This window comes from Carlito syrichta, unplaced genomic scaffold, assembly GCF_000164805.1.
Source record: "Carlito syrichta isolate Samal-C Ts95f unplaced genomic scaffold, Tarsius_syrichta-2.0.1 Scaffold301854, whole genome shotgun sequence".
Classification (NCBI taxonomy): domain Eukaryota; kingdom Metazoa; phylum Chordata; class Mammalia; order Primates; family Tarsiidae; genus Carlito; species Carlito syrichta.
Window position 1 is genome coordinate 126,931 of NW_007245950.1, and position 19,042 is coordinate 145,972.

The 19,042-nt window shown below is 42.5% G+C and overlaps 1 protein-coding gene and 1 pseudogene across 2 annotated transcripts in view; one reads left to right on the top strand and one right to left on the bottom strand.

Moving 5' to 3' along the window:
* Window positions 1–18,900, bottom strand: part of RTCB (RNA 2',3'-cyclic phosphate and 5'-OH ligase) — a 27,637-nt gene extending 8,737 nt beyond the window's left edge. Inside the window, exons 1-7 of the mRNA XM_008055441.1 lie at window positions 18,689–18,900; window positions 15,075–15,153; window positions 13,053–13,120; window positions 11,523–11,622; window positions 4,013–4,169; window positions 2,020–2,176; window positions 778–937 (exon numbers count right to left, since the gene is read on the bottom strand). Of these exons, the coding sequence (XP_008053632.1) occupies window positions 778–937; window positions 2,020–2,176; window positions 4,013–4,169; window positions 11,523–11,622; window positions 13,053–13,120; window positions 15,075–15,153; window positions 18,689–18,781 (814 nt within the window). The 5' untranslated portion in view covers window positions 18,782–18,900. The remainder of the gene's footprint in view (window positions 1–777; window positions 938–2,019; window positions 2,177–4,012; window positions 4,170–11,522; window positions 11,623–13,052; window positions 13,121–15,074; window positions 15,154–18,688) is intronic.
* On the top strand, window positions 6,570–7,144 carry LOC110595422 (annotated as a pseudogene). Its single transcript, XR_002481825.1, has one exon. The product of XR_002481825.1 is annotated as an ATP-dependent RNA helicase DDX24 pseudogene (transcript).
* Window positions 18,901–19,042: the final 142 nt, after the last annotated feature.

Sequence of the window (19,042 nt, forward strand, 5' to 3'; positions counted from 1 at the left end):
CTGTAATTCCAGCTACTTGGAAGGCTGAGGCGGAAGGATCGCCGGAGCCCAGCAGGTCGAGGTTGCGGTGGCTGGGAGTAGCCAGGGAGTGGCCACTGCGCTCCAGTCTGGGCGACAGAGTGAGACTCCAACTCAGAAAAAAAAAAAAAAAATAATGAACATGATCTCTCCTTTATGAACAATTTGAAGGCAAAGTATCTATCTGCCTATTTCATCACTGAATTTGCCATAACACCTAATCTTGGAGAGTAGGTATCTAAGACATATTTTTTGAATGCTTAACTATTTTCTTGCTCTTTCTTGCCCAGGTAGTACTAGTAACCCACAAGGGTAAATATAAATAACAGGAGCTAATATTTATTGAGTGCTTACTACTGTCAAGCAATGATTTAGGTGCTTTACATACGAAGGGGAACCCAAAAAAACCCCTGGAATTTTTTTTTTTTTGAGTTGGAGTCTCATTCTGTTGCCAGACTAGAGTGCAGTGGCATGCTCATAGCTGGGCTCAGGTGATCCTTCTGTCTCAGCCTTTCAAGTAACTGCAACTACAGGTGTATGCCACCATGCCCAGCTTTTTAAAAATTTACTGTAGAGATGAAGTCTTGCTAAGTTGCTCAGGCTGGTTTCAAACCCGTGGACTCAGGCAATCTACTCGCCTCAGCCTCCCGAAGTGCTGGGATTACAGGCTGAGCCTCCAAGTCTGGCTAATATTTCTCTCTTAAACCTCAATTTGGCTTGTCATAAGATGTAAATTTTAGCAGCAAGTATAGAATATACCTGTGGCAACTTGGTGGCCCAAGCCTCTGCTTCCACTGTGGATCATCACACAGACTTGTCCTTTATGGTCAATGCCCATTTTCTTGGCTGCATACTCATTGAAAATCTCGTCCACAACCTGGATTTCTGCATAGTGGTTGCCTGCTCCCAGAGTCCCCAACTGCAAATGTAAGAATGTTTGATAAAATATCTTCTATTCCAGTTTTTAAAAAATCTGTCTAAAAAGAAAATAACATAAAAAACAAACCAGTAACAACAAAATAACCAAATAGTGTTTTATGTAACAAAATATTCCTAAGCTTTAAAAATATTTTATTTCTTTAAAACAGTATTTTATACAACAAAAATAATGTAGGCTAGTTCCTGAATGTTTTATTTATTTAAAACAATATTCTGTATAACAAAAATAATGTAGGCTAGGTCCTGAATTTTATTGTCATTATATATATGCAAGGTACACATATAAAAAGCTTTCGTAAACCAAAAAAAAAAAACCTCAAAAAACCGGACATTAAAATGTCACGGGACATTTAAAACATCATGAAGAGAAGGGTCAAACTTTTGGGTAAGTGCTGGTGAACACTGACTCTTAGATAAGTTCAAAAGACTTTTGAAACATCTATGAATTCATGGTCACCCACCATTATCTATAATTGAAATATATTCCATAACTGGAGCTAATAGATGATTCAGAGAACCAGAGAATGGCAGTGCTAGAAGTCTTTAGATGTTGCTTAGTTTTAACTATCCCAATTTTTGATGAGAAAATGAGACCCAGAGAGGCCAAAGGTCTTGTCCAAGGTGACAGTGAGTTAGTGACAAAGCCACAATTAGCTGTAAATTTCAAACATCTAGAATATTCTTAGCTCACGGACACCATGAATTGGTATCTCCATGAATTGACAAGGTATGTCAGAAAACATTTGACCAAATCTATAGATTGTTTTAGTATGTACACATATAATTTTGATGTATGTTGTAAGTCTTATAATCATATATTTTTCTGTCATCCACTTCTCATCCACTTCTAATTCATGATATCTTGTTTAATGAACATTTGCAAAAGCTCCTGATAGCTTTTTAGAATAAGGATGAAGTATAAACAGATTTGTGGTTTCTGACATACCATGATAAAACTTGGGAATATATTTGCTAGATAAAAAAAAAGAGTTTTTTCTTCCCCCCAATAAAAACAAAGTTTGAAAAAAAAATTAAAATTTGTCCCTCCAAAGTGAGAGTTACCTGAGGAAGGCCTCTTTTTTTAGCCCTCGCAGAGACCTTGTTTGGGTCAGCTTGCAGCATCCTTCCATACTCCTCACAGTGCTCCTTGTCTTCAGCCCAGGCATAGCCTTCTCTCAGGGACCAATCCACACCCATCTCCAAGGCCTCTTCCAAGTCTCTGGGTTAGCAGTAATAAAAGGTGCTAGTCATTTCACAGCAAACACAGATAAAAACCTAGCAATGACCACAACTCAAAAGAACAGAGGAAAACTCTACCTTGTGCCAGGCCTTGTGCTAGATACAAAGTTTTAAGCTCCCAGCAACTCTAGTTTTTTGAGGAAAGGAGTCACGTAAGTAATCGCACTCTATAATGGTAAATACTTTATTAGACATGATTACCATTCTACTTGACATTTATATGGCCCCTTGTAATTTTCAAATCTTTTTTACATTAGATTTGCATCTGATCCTGAATTCTATGAGGCAGTTATTAAGCAGCCAAAGAAAATTTATAACCTTAATCAAGTATTCTTTACCACTAATTTGATCAGCTATATGTCTTCATTAATTTATGAAAAACTATAGTCAAGTATCAATGAAGTTATCTAGATTTCCTTAGGCAACAGGTTAAATTTTAAGTGCTAGTCCCACCTTCACAAAAGTACTGTACAGTTCATCTGTATTTGGAGACCGAGGTGCACATATATTAAACCCTTAGAGAAAAAAGCTGTCAAGATCAGATGTTTTCCAAAACACTACCAAGAAAGATTACTTTTCAACGTTTTCTTTCTGCTACCCCAGATGACAGCCCATTTCAGACATTATTTATTAGGACAAAATTCCTATCTAAAATATTTGTAAAGATGCTTGAAATGTATTTATATTTTTTCTTTTTCTTTTTTTTTGATTTGGAGTCTCATTCTATCACCTACACTTGAGTGCAGTGACATAATCACAGCTACTGCAGTCTCAACCTGCTGGGCTCAGGTGATCCTTCTGTCTCAGCCTTTTACACCATGATGCCCAGCTAATTTTTTGATTTACTGTAGAGATGAAGTGTTGCCATGTTGCCCAGGCTGGTCTCAAACTCCTGGGCTCAAGCAATCCTCCCACCTTGGTTTTCCAAAGTGCTGGGGTTACAGGCATAAGCGACTGTGCCCAGTCTTTATTTATATCTACCATGTATACTTTCCGAGTTAGGGGTTGTGTGAAATCATAGTACAAGCATCTTCTAAGTACATCAATTGTATTTCAAGCTTTTTTTCTTGGGAGGAAGTGGGGAGTTACATAACAAACCAGGTAATGGCTAAAAACATTTTTCTATTAATTATGTGCATGTATTTGATTAGAACACGAAATTCACATGAATTTTAAGAATAAAGCAGATGTCAAGGAAACATACTCAGCACGCTATTCTGCTACTAAGTACACTGCAAAGTTTCAGGTGCACTGCTTTGCATGAGCTACGACACAGTAGTCATGAGCATCTGAGAGGACACTGTAGCATGGTATTTAATTCTCTACTTAGCTGATGAACACGTTCAGTGCTATCATTCAGAAAGGAAGGTTGTGGATAAATAGGCCAAAGGCAATGGGATACAGTATACAGCTTCTGAAGTCAAAGGATCTTTAGTTTGAATCCTCACATCACTTATTAAGCTTATCATCTCTCTAAACCTGTTTTATTTATTATAAATTAGGGAAAATAATAGGGTTATTGCCTAGATGAAATGATAAGATATAAAGTGCCTTACATAAAGAAAGTGCTCAATAAGCATCAATGATATTATCCTATTATAAATTCTACTGTATGACAAAGGTTGTTACAATGTATGTCAGTCAATTAATGTCTCTGATAACAGGGCTGGACCTCATGCTTAAAAAGTAGTTCTTAATACTTCCTGAAAGTGACTAACAATCCTTGTCTCCCAAGTGTCCTACACTGGAAATGAAGCTGAGGGGGTCAAGGGGTTATTAACCTCCCATTCCATTTACTGGAAACATGCGCACTTACTTGGCATTCATTGGGATGACCCCTTTTGATCCCACTCCCACAGGAATGTGGTCAAACATAGCTTGGGCAAGTTGCTCCTTCACAGGCTGGACATCACTTTCATCTAAATTGGTTCTCAGCAAGCGGACACCACAGTTGATGTCAAATCCGACACCACCTACAAAGTAGAAAACAGTTAGTCAAACATTAGCAAAGACAGATGGGCAGGCACTGTTACCTACAGTTTCACTGTTAACGTAGAGCTAAAAAGACATCCGTTCTCTTAAAGATAACTATGTTTTAAAGTAGACAACAAAGTGGCTCTCTGCTGGGTAAAGTCTGATGACAGCAAATAAATAACATACATACTAAAGGTACTTTATAGTTTAGGGAGGAGTAATGAACAATGGATGCCACCTAAAACTGGAGATCAAAATTTGTCTCATTCTTTTTCTAGACTACTCTTGTTAGGGGTTGATAAACCCGATTAGTCTTTTCAAATAACCAAGTTTTGGCTTGTTGGTTCTTTCTATGATGTATCTTTACAATTCAATAATTTTACTCTTAATTTTTTCTATCTTTCTACTCTTTTGGGGTCTAACTTGTTCTTTCTTCAACTTTTTGAGATAAAATGCTTAGATCGCTGATATTTCAGCCTTTCTTCTTTCCAGATGAGTGCATTTAAGGCTACATGTTACCATTCAAGGATGGCATTAACAGTAACCCCAAACTTTTGGACATAAGTTTTAAGTCAGAGTCTTACTCTGTTGTCCAAGTTGGAGTGCTTGGTAGAATCACTGTTCACCACAGCCTCAAAATCCTGGGTTCAGGTGACCCTCCAGCCTTAGATTCCTGAATAATTGGAACTACAGATGCATGACACCACATTCAGCTAGTTTTTTTCTTCATTTTTTGTAGAGATGAGGTCTCGTGATATTGCCTAGGCTAGTCTTGAACTCCTAACCTCAAGTAATTCTCCCACCTCAGCCTCCCAGAGTAGGATTATAGGCATGAGCCACTGTGCCCAGCCAAACATAAGAATTTTTTAAACCGTTTTTTTCCCAGCTTTGAGATATGACTGGCAAATAAAAACTGCATGTATTTAGGTGTACACAATGTACACATACACTGGGAAATTAAGTTAATTAACATACCCATGAACTCACAGTTACCACCCTTTATTTTCTGGTGAGGACATTTAAGATCTACTCTCTTAGCAAATTTCAAGTATACATTAATATTATTATTTTTAGAGATGGGGTCTCATTATGTTGCCCAGGTTGGGCTTGCTATCCTCCTGCCTTAGTTTCCCCAGTGTTGGGACCAAAGGTCTCTTTAAAAGTCCCTCCAGCTGGGCTCGGTGGCTCAGCCTGTAATCCCGCGCCTTTGGAGGCTGAGGTGAGTGGATTGCCTGAGCCCGCAGGTTCGAGACCCGCCTGGGCAGCGAGACCTCATCTCTACAATAAATCAAAAAATTAGCCGGGCGTGGTAGCGCATACCTGTAATTCCGGCTACTTGGAAGGCTGAGGCGGAAGGATCGCTGGACCCCAGCAGGTCGAGGCTGCAGTGGCTGGGAGCGGCCACTGCACTCCAGTCTGGGTGACAGAGTGAGACTCCAACTCAAAAAAACCCAAAAAACCCCCACCAAAAACAACAACAAAAAAAGTCCCTCCAATCTCTTCTCAAAGGGGGAGCACAAGAAGAGAAAGGCACAAGCTGTTTCACAAGAAGAGGAGGAAGGAGAGTCTAGCTCTCCAAAGAAAAAGACCAAACTGAAGAAGTGTAAAGATGTGGCAGCTGAAGGGACCAGTTCCCAGAATGGGCTTGAAGTCAAAGATGCTGAGCCATCACCCCAGGGTGATGGCACCGTTTGTCCTGGTGTGCAGGTAGGGGAGGTGACATCAGAACATCTGGTCCAGACTACTCCAAAAAAGAAGAAGAAAGGGAAGAAAAAGCCGAAACCTTCCCAGAGCACTGCCGCTCAGGAGCCCAGAAAAGCAAAGACATGGATGCCTGAAGTTCATGACCAGAACGCAGATGTTTCAGCTTGGAAGAACCTGTTTGCGCCTAAGCCGGTTCTCTGAGCACTCAGCTTTCTAGGTTTCTGTGCACCCACACCAATCCAAGCCCTGACCTTGGCACCTGCCATCCGTGACAAACTGGACATCCTTGGAGTTGCAGAGACAGGAAGTGGGAAAACTCTTGCCTTTGCCATCCCTGTGATTCATGCAGTGCTGCAGTGGCAAAAAAGGAAGCCTGCTCCTCTCCCAAGTAACACTGAAGCATCACCGGGAGAGGCTGGAACTGAGTCTGGCGAGTCACCTGATGAGGCTGGAGCTCAGAGTGAGGCGCTGCCCGGGGAGCCTGGAGCCGAGGCTGGACCAGCACCCAGCCAGGCCAGCGCTGAGACTGGAGGCACCGCTTCAGACCAGATGTTGCCTTTCTGTGATGATGAGGATGCTGGCGAAGGGCATTCTTCCCTGGTCAAGGGAAGCCCTTTCCCAGACAGAACGAGGATGAAGAAGAAATGCCTGGTGAAGGGCAGACTGGAAAGTTAAAGCAAGAATGGGGTGACAGTAGTGCCACTTGTAACATACAACTGAAGCGTCCTCTGCTGGGACTGGTTCTGACTCCCACCTGAGAGCTGGTTGTCCAGGTCAAACAGCACATTGATGCTGTGGCCAGGTTTACAGGAATCAAAACTGCTATTTTGGTTAGTGGAATGTTGATGCAGAAACAGCAGAGGATGTTCAGTCGCTGTCCTGAGATTGTGGTTGCCACTCCCAGCCGGCTGTGGGAGCTTGTGAAAGAAAAGCACCCTCATTTGAGCAGCCTTCGGCAGCTCAGATGCCTGGTGGTGGATGAGGCTGACCGCATGGTTGAGAAGGGCCATTTTGCCGAGCTCTCGCAGCTGCTGGAGATGCTGAATGACTCCCAGTACAACTCAAAGAGACAAACGCTTGTTTTTTCTGCCACCCTGGCCCTGACACATCAAGCTCCTGCTTGAACCCTTCATAAGAAGCACATCAAGAAGATGGACAAGACAGCCAGGCTTGATCTCCTCATGCAAAGGATCGGCATGAGAGGCAAGCCCAAGGTCACTGACCTCACAAGGCATGAGGCCACGGTTGAGTCGCTGACAGAGACTAAGATCCATTGCGATGCAGTACCCGGGCCGCACCCTAGTGTCTGCCAACAGCATTTCTTGCATCAAACGCCTCTCTGGGCTCCTCAAAGTCCTGGACATCATGCCTATGACCTTGCATGCCTATATGCACCAGAAGCAGAGGCTCAGAAACCTGGAGCAGTTTGTCCTCCTACAAGACTGTATTCTCTTGGCAACAGATGAGGCAGCTCGGGGTCTGGATATCCCTAAAGTTCAGCAAGTTATCCATTACCAGGTCCCTCGCACCTCGGAGATTTATGTCCACCAAAGTGGCTGAACGGTTCGAGCTGCCAATGAAGGCTTCAGTCTGATGCTAATGGGGCCTGAGGATGGGACCAACTTTAGGAAGATCTACAAAACCCTCAAGAAAGATGAAGACATCCCTTTCTTCTCTGTGCAGACCAAGTACATAGATGCAGTCAAGGAGTGAATCCGTTTAGTGCCACAGATTGAGAAAGCCGAGTACCGTCACTTCCAGGCTTGCCTGCACAACTCGTGGATTGAGAAGCCTTCGGCTGCCCTGGAGATTGAGCTGGAAGAGAAGTATAAGGGAGGGAAAGCCGACCAGCAGGAGGAGCAGCGGAGGCAGAAGCAGATGAAGCACCTGAAAAGAGAGCTGAGCCGCCTGCTTGCCAAGCCACTGTTCACCGAGGACCTGAGGATCAGGTACCCCACACAGGTGGGCAGGCCACCCCCACTCGTGGCTGCCCCAGGGCTTGGCGGGTCTGCCTTGAGCTGCCTCCTCAGACAGAAGTCGAGGAGGGGGCCCGAAGAGCAGCAGGAACAGCTGCAGCCAAGTGCAAGTACAAGTGCAGACTGACGGGCCAGGCCAAGTGTGCTGGCAACTGCGCTGTGGCGTCTGCTCCCTGGTCTGACTTAAGTACATTAACTATAGTCACCAAGTTGTACATTGGATTTCCAGAACTGATTTATCTTATAACTATAATTTTGTTATTCTTTGATCAACATCTCCTCAGTACTCACCCTCTGCCCCTGTAACCACCATTCCACTCTGTCTCCGTAAATTCAATTTTTTTAGATTCCTTATATAAGTGAGATCACATAGTATTTTTCTTTCTGTGTCTGGCTTATTTGTCAGCATATGTCCTCCAGGTTCATCTATGTTGTAGTAAACAGCAGGATTTCCTTTTTGTCTCCTTCAATTTAAATTGATTCCCTTCCTTTTTAAGGTTGAATAATATTCCATTGTGCATATATAAACTACATCTTTTTTTAATCCATTTACCTGTTGACAGTCACTTAGGTTGCTCTCATACCTTGGCTACTATGAATAATGCTGCAATGAACACAACAGTGCAGATATCTGTGACACAATGATTTTTGCTCCTCTGGGAATAAAACCACAGGTGGGACTGCTGGATTGTATTTCTTTTTAACTTTCTGAGGAAACTACATTCTGTTTTCCACTATGGTTATACTTATTTACATTCCCCAAATACTGTACAAAGATTTCCTTTTCTCAACATTCTTAATTTTTAGACATTAGTGTTATTTATTAACATTAATTTCCATTATGATATTTTTTGACTTATAGGCTATTTTTGAAAAGGATAATTTCCAAATATGGGTTTTTTCCTAGTTTTTGTTATTGCTGTTTTTTTAAAACAAGACTTTTAATTTAATCCCACCCCGGTCAGGAAATAACTTCTTGTATTAGTGGTTCTTATGTGTGGTCCAGAGACCTTAGAGTGAAATTAGGAGGATAAAACCCTTTCAAGTCTGTAAGACTTATTTTTTAATAATACTAACACATTTGTCTTTTTACTCATTTTCTGTCATGAGTGTACAGTGAGATTTTCCAAAGGCTATACGAAATGAGATAATAATACCTTTACTCTGATGGATAATATGACATGTACTTGTGTATTCTTGTCTTTTAAAACTTTCTGTTTTAAGGTAAATGTTGATGAAAGTCTTTGAGATCAATCCTCAATAATTTTTATGAGTGTAAAGAGGTGTTGGGTGCAAATTCAAGAACTGCTGGTTTGTGATTTCAATGCTTTAAAGTTTGAGATCTGCTTTATAGCTCAGCATGTGGTCAATTTTGGTAAAAACTGTACATTTGAAAAAGTGTATATTTTGCACTTTTTGGGTGCACTGCAATGCATGTTGCATATGCACACACAACCACATGTATATTACAGGTCAAGGTGTCAAGTTTGTTAACTAGATCATTCAAGTCATCCATATTTTTACTAATGAAGTTTGCCACTACCTCGATTTCTCAAAGATATTTTAAAAAAACAAAACAAAACTGAGTTGCTGTACGATCCAGCAATCCCTCTCCTGGGAACACACAAAGAGGAACATAAATTGCTCTGCCAGAAAGACACTGGCATATGCATGTTTATTGCAGCACTATTCACAACAGCAGAAACATGGAACCAACCCAGATGCCCATCGAAAGTGGACTAGATAAAGAACATGTGGTACAGCCAGGCACAGTGGCTCATGTCTGTAATCCCAGCACTTTGGGAGGCAGAGGTGAGAGGACTGCCTGAGCCCACGAGTTCGAGACCAGCCTGGGCAACATGGTGAGACCTCATCTCTACAATAAATAAAAAAAATCAGCCGGGCGTGGTAGCGGATGCCTGTAGTTCCAGCTACTTGGAAAGCTGAGGAGGAAGGCTCGCCTGAGCACAGCAGATTGAGGCTGCAGTGGCCGTGAGTGTGCCACTGTACTCTAGCCTGGGCAACAGAGTGAGACTCTGACTCAAGAAAAAAAAAAACAAAAACAGAAAACGGGATACATATACATAATGGAATATTATGTAGCCATAAAGAAAAACAAAACCATGGCCTTCTCAGCAACTTGGATGCAGCCGGAGACCATCATACTAAGTGAACTATCACAGAAACAAAAAACTGAATAGCACGTGTTCTCATTCATAAGTGGGCCCTGAACACCGTCACACGAGCAAAAGGGTAGAATCGGCAGATGCTAGACACCACTAGGGAAGGTAGAGAGGGAGGAGGGGGTGGGAGAAATGCAGCAACACATTGGGTACCTGCTCCACTACCAGGAGGAGAGAGGGCCAGCTAGAAGCCTGCATACAACCTACTTATGTAGTAAATCCCACATGTACCCCACAACTCTAAAATAAGTAATCAATTTTCCATTATCTCAAGAGAAAAACAGTTTTAAATATTGGGCTCACATATCTGAACCCTTTTCTTCTCTTCCTCTGTATCTTGACCTCACAAATTTGTATTGCCTTAGCAGTTTTCCTATGCCTTCAAACAGATTAGTGTGTGTGTGCGTGTGTGTGTGTACATGTATAAATATACACACAAACACACAAGTCAGGTATATATATTTAATACATGTATATGTATGTATATGTGTATATATATATGTGGGTGTGTACACACACACACACACACACACACACACACACACACACAAACTTTACCCAGCCTTTCTCATTATTTTTAGCAGGAAATTGGTCTGAAACAACCTAGTTCACCACTGCCAGAAGCAGAACTCTCAAAATATTATTTAAACCTTTTAATTCAGACTTTTTAAAGCAAGGATATTACTTCTGGTATGAAATGTTTTTGGTGAAAGCAGCTCATAACTACAGCAGAAAAGGTGTATACTACTAAAGGTGAATAAGAATGATGAGAAGAATAAATACTTACTGAGTATGTCCTATGTGCTTGGCACTGTGCTAAGTATTTTACACAGATGAACTCATTTAATCCTCATAATAATGCTGTGGTAACACTATCAGATTCAATTTGCCCATGAGGTAACTGAGTTATAACGATACAAAATGTGCCAGTTTGTTTTGTAGCCAATGTCTGAATAGTGTGTGGCATTTGATAGTAGCCTCTCCAAATTTACAATAAATATAGACTTTGCTTGATATTTTCTTTTTTTTGAGTTGGAGTCTCCCTCAGTTGCCCAGACTGGAGTGCAGTGGCTGCTCCCAGCCACCGCAACCTCGACCTGCTGGGCTCCGGCGATCCTTCCGCCTCAGCCTTCCGAGTAGCTGGAATTACAGGCATGCGCCACCACGCCCAGCTGAGTTTTTGATTTATTGTAGAGATGAGGTCTCACTGCCCAGGCGGGTCTCAAACCCGCAGGCGAGGGTAATCCACTCACCTCAGCCTCCCAAAGGCGCGGGATTACAGGCTGAGCCACCGAGCCCGGCTTGCTTGATATTTTCATAGCCTCTCAAGGTGCACAATCAATTCTCACAGTGAATGTGATAAAAAAAGTGACAGAATATGATGAGACTGAGTTATGTATAGGAAGAGAAGCAGTGATCTGTTTCAGAAATACTGTGGTCCATGGGGAGAAGCTGTACACTTAACAGCAGGCATGCACAGCGACCTTACCTGGGGATACCACTGCGTCAGGGTCATTCATATCAAAGGCCGCCATGTTCCCAATAGCAAACCCATAGCCTGAATGGACATCAGGAAGCCCAATAGATCGCTGAAAGAGAATTAGAAAGTGAAATACAGCTGTCATGACCTGGCACTCTGGTTGTCTGATGGACCTGATGCTGATTCTCAAAGAGGCTGAAGGCTGAAATCTTCCCCAAATCAAGAGTCTGTTTTCACAAAATCTTCTCTATTAGTGAAAATTAGGTATAGGAACTATCACAAAGCTAAATATACTGAGAAAAACCCTTTTTATAAAGTCTGATTGTTAACTAAGGGAATCCAAAACAGAAAAGCCTCATAATAACATGATGTAGGAGGACCACATACTAACTTTAATATACTATTATATTTTAAAAATGATCTTCACATACTGATAAGGTTAAGAAAAGGAAAATATTCAACTTACATAGGTCATTAATGTAAGTTAATACTAACAGATGTAATCCATTTGATGGTATATATATATATATATATATATAGACTTCCTACGTCTGGGGCCTAGAAAAGGACCCTGACCCAGGAAGAATGCAGGTCAACCATGGTGAGCTTATACGGAAACATCTAGACACTAATAAGTTCTTTAAATGTGCAACTCATATCATTTCATACCTCCCACCCAAGTGCCTGGCATAATCACTGGCATAAAAAAAGACCTCAAAAAACGTCTGCTGAGTGGATCTATTTCCAAACCTGCCTCTATCAGTGGAATACAAGTATTAGACTGTGGTAGGGCCCACCTGGACCACCCAGTTTCATCTGTTATTGCTACCACCCTTCTTTTTTAATCATGACCAGAATAGCTATGCTGACCCCTCTCCCTCCCCTCAGTCCTAAACCTTTCAACTTCTTTCTATTCCTTCTCCTACCATCCTCTCGATAGGGCTGCAGGGAAACCTACAAGGGTGGTTTATCCAAGAATAATGACATTACTATGACAAAGAAACAACATTAAAACTACTTCAGCCGGGCTCGGTGGCTCAGCCCGTAATTCTGCGCTTTGGAAGGCTGAGGTGAGTGGACTGCCTGAGCCCATAGGCTCGAGACCGGCCTGGGCAGATTGGCGAGACCTCATCTCTACAATAAATAAAAAAATTAGCCGGGTGTGGTAGCACACACCTGTAGTTCCAGCTAATTGGAAGGCTGAGGCGGAAGGATTGCCGGAGTCCAGCAGGTCGAGGCTGCGGTGGCCGGAAGCGGCCACTGCAGTCCAGTCTGGGCGAGAGAGTGAGACTCCAACTCAAAAAAAAAAAAAAAAAAACCAAAAAACTACTTCAAAGGTTCTTGAATGCTTATAGATTTTAGCCAAAGGCATCCAGAAACAGATGCTATCCTGACTCAATTATTTCTTTAAGTCCATGGTTAGTTCTAGATGTTTAAAGGTCATTGTCTAAATGATACCACTATCAGGTATGGTCATTCATCCACCAAACATACTTCAGACTGAAATGTATATGATTAAAGGTCTGAACTCTGACTCACATGAACAATCCCAGGCAGGGCTGCCACATTGCCAATCTGCTTCATGGCTGGCAGGAAGCCACCAACACCTAAAGATAAGAAGTGAATGTTAGTAAAGAGGACAGATTCAATTTTCAGCATTATGTTCATGCAGCTAGACTGCATTACACAGTAGGGGTTAGAGCTACTAAAACAACAAAGTATGGAAGGATGTTTGAGATACAACTGGAAAAGGAGCTTCTTTAAGGAAGCACAAGCAAAGGAAAGACAATCACAAACAAGCTATCAGTGTTCTGCGTATACCACAAGAAGGCTGCTTGCATATGTTGTACTAGAAGATGTAAAATTCACACTGGTTTTATTCTAAGTGACAAAGAAGGGCAATGTGGAAAAGCTGGGAGACACCGGATTGAGAGTCAGGGGGATTGGGGTACCAATCCCAGTTCTGTCACTTGGAAGCTGTGCCATTTTAGACAAGCATACCCTGGTGGTGGCTGGGGGAAGCTTTAATTTGCTGTTCTAAAAAATGAAAGTGGCCAGGTATGGGGGCTCATGTCCACAATCCCACCATTTTAGGAGGCCAAAAAGGGAGGACTGCTTGAGCCCAGGAGTTCGAGACTAGCCTAGGCAACATAGTGAGACCTTGTCTCTACAAACATCAAGAAATTAGCTGGGCATGCTGGTGCATGCCTACAATCCCAGCTACTCGGGAGGCTGAGGTGGAAGGATCGCCTCAGCCCAGGAGGTCAGAGCTGTGGTAAGCCATGATAGTGCCACTGTATTCCAGCCTGATTGACAGAGTGAGACTCCAACTCAAAAAAATAAAAATTAAGGTCTGACATGGCGGCTTATGTCTGTAATCCCAGTACTTTGGGAGGCCAAGACAGGAGGATTGCTTGAGCCCAGAAGTTCAAGACAAGCCAGGCCAATATAGTGAGATCTCAACTCTACCAAAAAAATAAAATAAAAAAATTAGCTGGGAGTGGTGGCACATGCCTACAGCACTAGAGGCACAGGTGGAAGAATTACTTGAGCCTAGAAGGTGGAGGCTGCGGTGAGCTGTGATCATGCTACTGCACTCTAGCCTAGGCAACAGAGACCCCAATTAATTTTTTTTTTTTAAATAGAAAGGCTAAAACTAAGCAAATTCTACACTATCACCATTAGAGCTTATAGCTTTATACATTTTATCTATAAACCTCTGTGCAGCCCTGCAAGATAGGTGCAATAAGTCCTATTTTACAGATAACTGAAATTCAGAAAGTGTATTGGTTAAGAATACAGGCTTTGAAATTAGACACTCTCAGATATGAACTGGCAGTCCCCAAGAAGTTGTATGACAACGTTTAGGGCAAATTAAAATGATTTAATTTCACTGAGCTTTGACTCACATATCTGTAAAATGGAGACAATATCGTCCTTTTACAGTTACTTTAAGTACTACATGAGATAATGGATGCAAAGTACCTAGTAAAACGCCTAACATTCAGGAAGTGCAAAATATATGGTAGGTCTTGCTATTATTGTTCAAGGTTAGATGAGAAACAAAGCAGGCCCACCATTTCCAAATCCTTTCTACAAGACCAAGTGGCTAACAACGGGGATCACAAAGAATAAGTTTTTTGGTCTCATTTCAAGTCATGATCATTCCTTGACAATATTCTTAAATTATAATTATCTGAGTTTGCCAGGCTTGGTGGCTCAGCCTGTAATCCCGTGCCTTTGGGAGGCTGAGGTGAGTGGATTGCCTGAGCCCACGGGTTCGAGACCCACCTGGGCAACTTGGCGAGACCTCAACTCTACAATAAATCAAAAATCAGCCAGGCATGGTAGCGCGCGCCTGTGCTTCCAGCTACTTGGAAGGCTGAGGCGGAAGGATTGCTGGAGCCCAGCAGGTCGAGGCTGCGGTGGTCGGAAGTGGCCACTGTACTCCAGTCTGGGTGACAGAGTGAGACTTCAACTCAAAAAAAAAAAAAATTATCTGAGTTACTACCTTTTTAGGCTACCATTGAACAATCACAAGAGAAAATCCAATGTACTTACCACCACCTCGACAGGCATTCCTTAATTCCTCAAACATTAACTTCTCCAGAGCATCATTCACATAGAAAACTCCCTCAACCTGGTACCAAAGAAAAGGAAAAACAATGTCTGAGTGCATGTGCAGGAAGTACAGGCATTGGATGGAACTCCTGCAATATTTTCTTTGCTTCACTCTTTGTAAAACATTTTCACATTATCTTAAACAAGCAGAAAACTTCCTATTCAAGACTACAAGCTGCTCCCATCTGTAGCCCTTTGTACTCAGATGTCCCCTCTCAGGGGACACAGAGAGACTGTTGGTGATTACAGAGGACAAACTTATGCCAGCACATATTTTTCAAACATGTATGTTTCCTTGAAGTTCTCCATTCAAACGTCATGAAAAAGCAAATAAAGAGATGGAATATATACTGAGATATATGTTTAAAAAAAATCAGCTGGCATTACATAGAAAGAAATGTCCTTCTACATCATCTTCGAACAACAGAGTAGACAATAAATTACACATTATTAATGTGGGAGGAAGAAAATGAGACTGCATTGTCTGCTCGAATAGAAAAATACCAGGTGGAAGATACCAAACAAATTACTATTGCACATCATGTATCAATGAGCCTGCAATGCAGTGTTGGTGATTGTTTCATATATTATCATGTTAGAAAAGTATAAGATATGTGCAAAGGATTAAATATACCTTAATAACAGATCTTGCAATGTTCACAAATTGTTTTTATTTTCCTCCTCTTAAAGCCACATTTAAGAATCTAACAGGCCGGGCTTGGTGGCTCAGCCTGTATTCCCAGTGCTTTGAGAGGCCGAGGTGAGTGGACTGCCTGAGCCAGCAGGTTCGAGACCCGCCCGGGCAATTTGGAGAGACCTCATCTCTACAATAAATCAGAAATTAGCCAGGTGTGACAGTGTGTGCCTGTAGTTCCAGCTCCTTGGAAGGCTGAGGCGGAAGGACTGCCAGAGCCCAGCAGGTCGAGGCTGCGGTGGCCAGGAGCGTGCCACTGCACTCCAGTCTGGGAGACAGAGTGAGACTCCAACTCAAAAAAAAAAAGAATCTAACGATAAAACATTTTTGGTGTGATAAAGAAAAGTCTTTCAACTATGCTCTCACAAAGGCCTAAGGTCTTGGTATTCTCAGGATTTTAAAATCTCAATGGATTTTGGAAAAAAGATTAATTGAAACCTCAAATTTTAAACATAAGATGCAGTCATCTGAGTGTATTTTTCCTGTTTAAGACAACAGCAAATTACATTTTACTGTGTTCAGTGTTGGCTTATACATTTATACTTAGGTAAATAGTGAGTAAAAAAATTTAACACATAGCTATGTACCATGTGCTTAGTTCTATAACCTATATAATCTTTTTTTTTTTTTACAGTCAGATTGCTCATCTGCAATATAATCTAAATATAATCTTAAAGAAGCCTGACAACAGAGAAGGCACATACAAGGCAATGGAAGATATAATTACATGATACCAAAGGGCAGAACATTTTATCAGAGAGGTCAAATATTATGAAGGCACTGTCCAGTAATACCAAAGATTTAACACTTAATTGTCTGGAAAAGTAAATTTCTTTTATTAGAAGTCTGACTTCATCACCACTGCTGAAAAACAGTTAATACCATCAACTAGTATAATGTTTCTGGTATAATTTTCTAAGGGTCACATTTAACAAGCAGTCATGTAGCTGTGTGCTTAGTTCTACAATCGACATAATCTTAAAGAAGATTTAATAGTTCTCCAAACACCAGCTGAAGACATTCTATACATGAGGCACTGTACCAGGCACTAGGGAGATACAAAGCATATGGCAAGATCTTGTTTTTGAGGAGCTTTCAGTCCAGGATGCAGCCCAGAGAATACTAGAGTGTAATGAGGCAAGTGCTGTAAGAGAAGTACACTGTGCCCTGGAAGAATCTGATAGAAGGGCTCAACAGTCCAGGGAGCCGAGAGAGGCTTTATTGAACTCCTGTTTGAAATGGTTCTTTAAAGACAAGAGACATCGCTGGGGCAGCAGAACATTCAGGAGCTGAACACAATGACATAACGATGAAAGGGGAGTGTTTTAAGGGAAGAAAGAGGAATTTTTAGTGTAGTATGTGGGTCTTGGGGAAGAAATACAGAGAATTATTAGTGTGAAATTCACTATTCTCATGAGGATGGAAGCACAGTTCAAGCTTAGCATGGAGAGGTCAGTAATATCTTAAGAGCAATGTGTCGAGATTTCAAGCCTACATTTCCAAATGAGAGTTAGTGGTAAAGTGTTGTATATGTAGTTAAACCAGAATTGCCTAGCAGAATTAGACTTGCTCCTAAATAGAATTAGCAGTAGTGTGAGCATAAAAAGCTGAGCCAGAGCCCGGGCTTGGTGGCTCAGCCCGTAAGCCCGCGCTTTGGGAGGCTGAGGTGAGTGGACTGCCTGAGTCCGCGGGTTCGAGACCCGCCTAGGCAACTTGGCAAGACCTCCTCTCTACAATAAAAAAAAAAAAAAAATCAGCCAGGCGTGGTAGCACATGCCTGTAATTCCAGCTACTCGGAAGGCTGAGGCCAGTCTGGTGACAGAGGGAGACTCCAACTCAAAAAAAAAAAAAAAAAAAAAAAAAAAGCTGAGCCAGAATAGCTGCCAGACAACAGCAGTCTGTTATTACACCCTAAAGATGATCATTTAAAAATGTTCTATTCCTTCCTTCAGGGTACCAGATTCCACACAAAGAAACCGACCAAATAGGAAACAGAACATTGTTTTATCACTGTGGGCTTTTTTCCCCTCCAGGGCCAAGCTAAGAAATTTGCTGACAGGAGAAACTCAATAAGCTTGAATATCGAATAAAAGAGTGGAGAGGCCATCAAGGCCTTTTTGTACCTAACCACAAGGATCACAAACCTTTGGTGCATGCACATGGGCACCTTGAAGGATGTCCAGAACTACTTAGCACATGCACCCAAACCTCACAGACGTTTTCTTTATTCACGTTAATGTGAGCATCAATGGTGACAAAGCCTAAGAAATACGGCGAGCCCAGACTTTCAGATGACCCGGTCTTTGGCTCCCAGGTCTCTTTCTGGGATACATCATCCTGTCAGAGGAAAAGTTAGTGAACTGGACATCAAATCGTGGCTGAACTTCTTCCTAGATGGGCACAGGAGGCCGATAGATCCTCAAGGTCCATCTGCGAAGTGAATATTATTAGTCATCTAGGCTATTACAAGGAACAAAAGGCCAACATGGAATAGTGAAAGCTTTTCTAAGAGTTTTCACTTGGTCCAGCACCATCCTCATGGTGCGTTTATGAGACCTGCGTGCGAAAACGCCCCGTAAATGCCAATTTCATATTCACTTGGATTCCTTAGACCTCCTCGCTTGGCTCGTCCTCCTGTTCCCGGAACCTCTCTTGCGAGGCGGTGGGGCCGGCACAGGTCGGGCAGACCCAGAACCACGGGGCGGGGGCGAGGGGAGGCTGCGAGGGGTGGGAAGGGTCCAGGGCTCGGGAGAGCCCGGAGGGCCGGGGGGGCGCGGAGGACGCCGTCCAGGCCAGGGAGGGAGACGTCGCACCCGGAGCAGGGAAGGCCCCGCCGCTGCGTCCTGCTCCCCCGCCTCACCTGCATGTTGGGCACGAAGCCCTTCTTGATCCTCCAGCAGTTTTTATCGATCTTATCCAGGAACTGTAGCTCATCGTTATAGTTGCGACTCATGGCGGCGAAACCACTGGCGGAAACTCACGGCTCCGCTTTAAAGAACAGCCGCCGCGCCGTCCGACTTCCCGAGCGCCTTCTTCTAGGAACCAACGCGCAGGCGCAGCCGGTTGCGCGGCGGAGGGGGCGACGGCAAGCGCCGAGGCTCAAAGCTCTTCGCACAATCGCGTTCCCCTAGATAAGTTAGGCTCCCCGCTTGGGTTTAGTTTTGAGGATCTCAGTCGATTTCTCAGCTACGGCTAAGCCAAATATAGTAGTTTT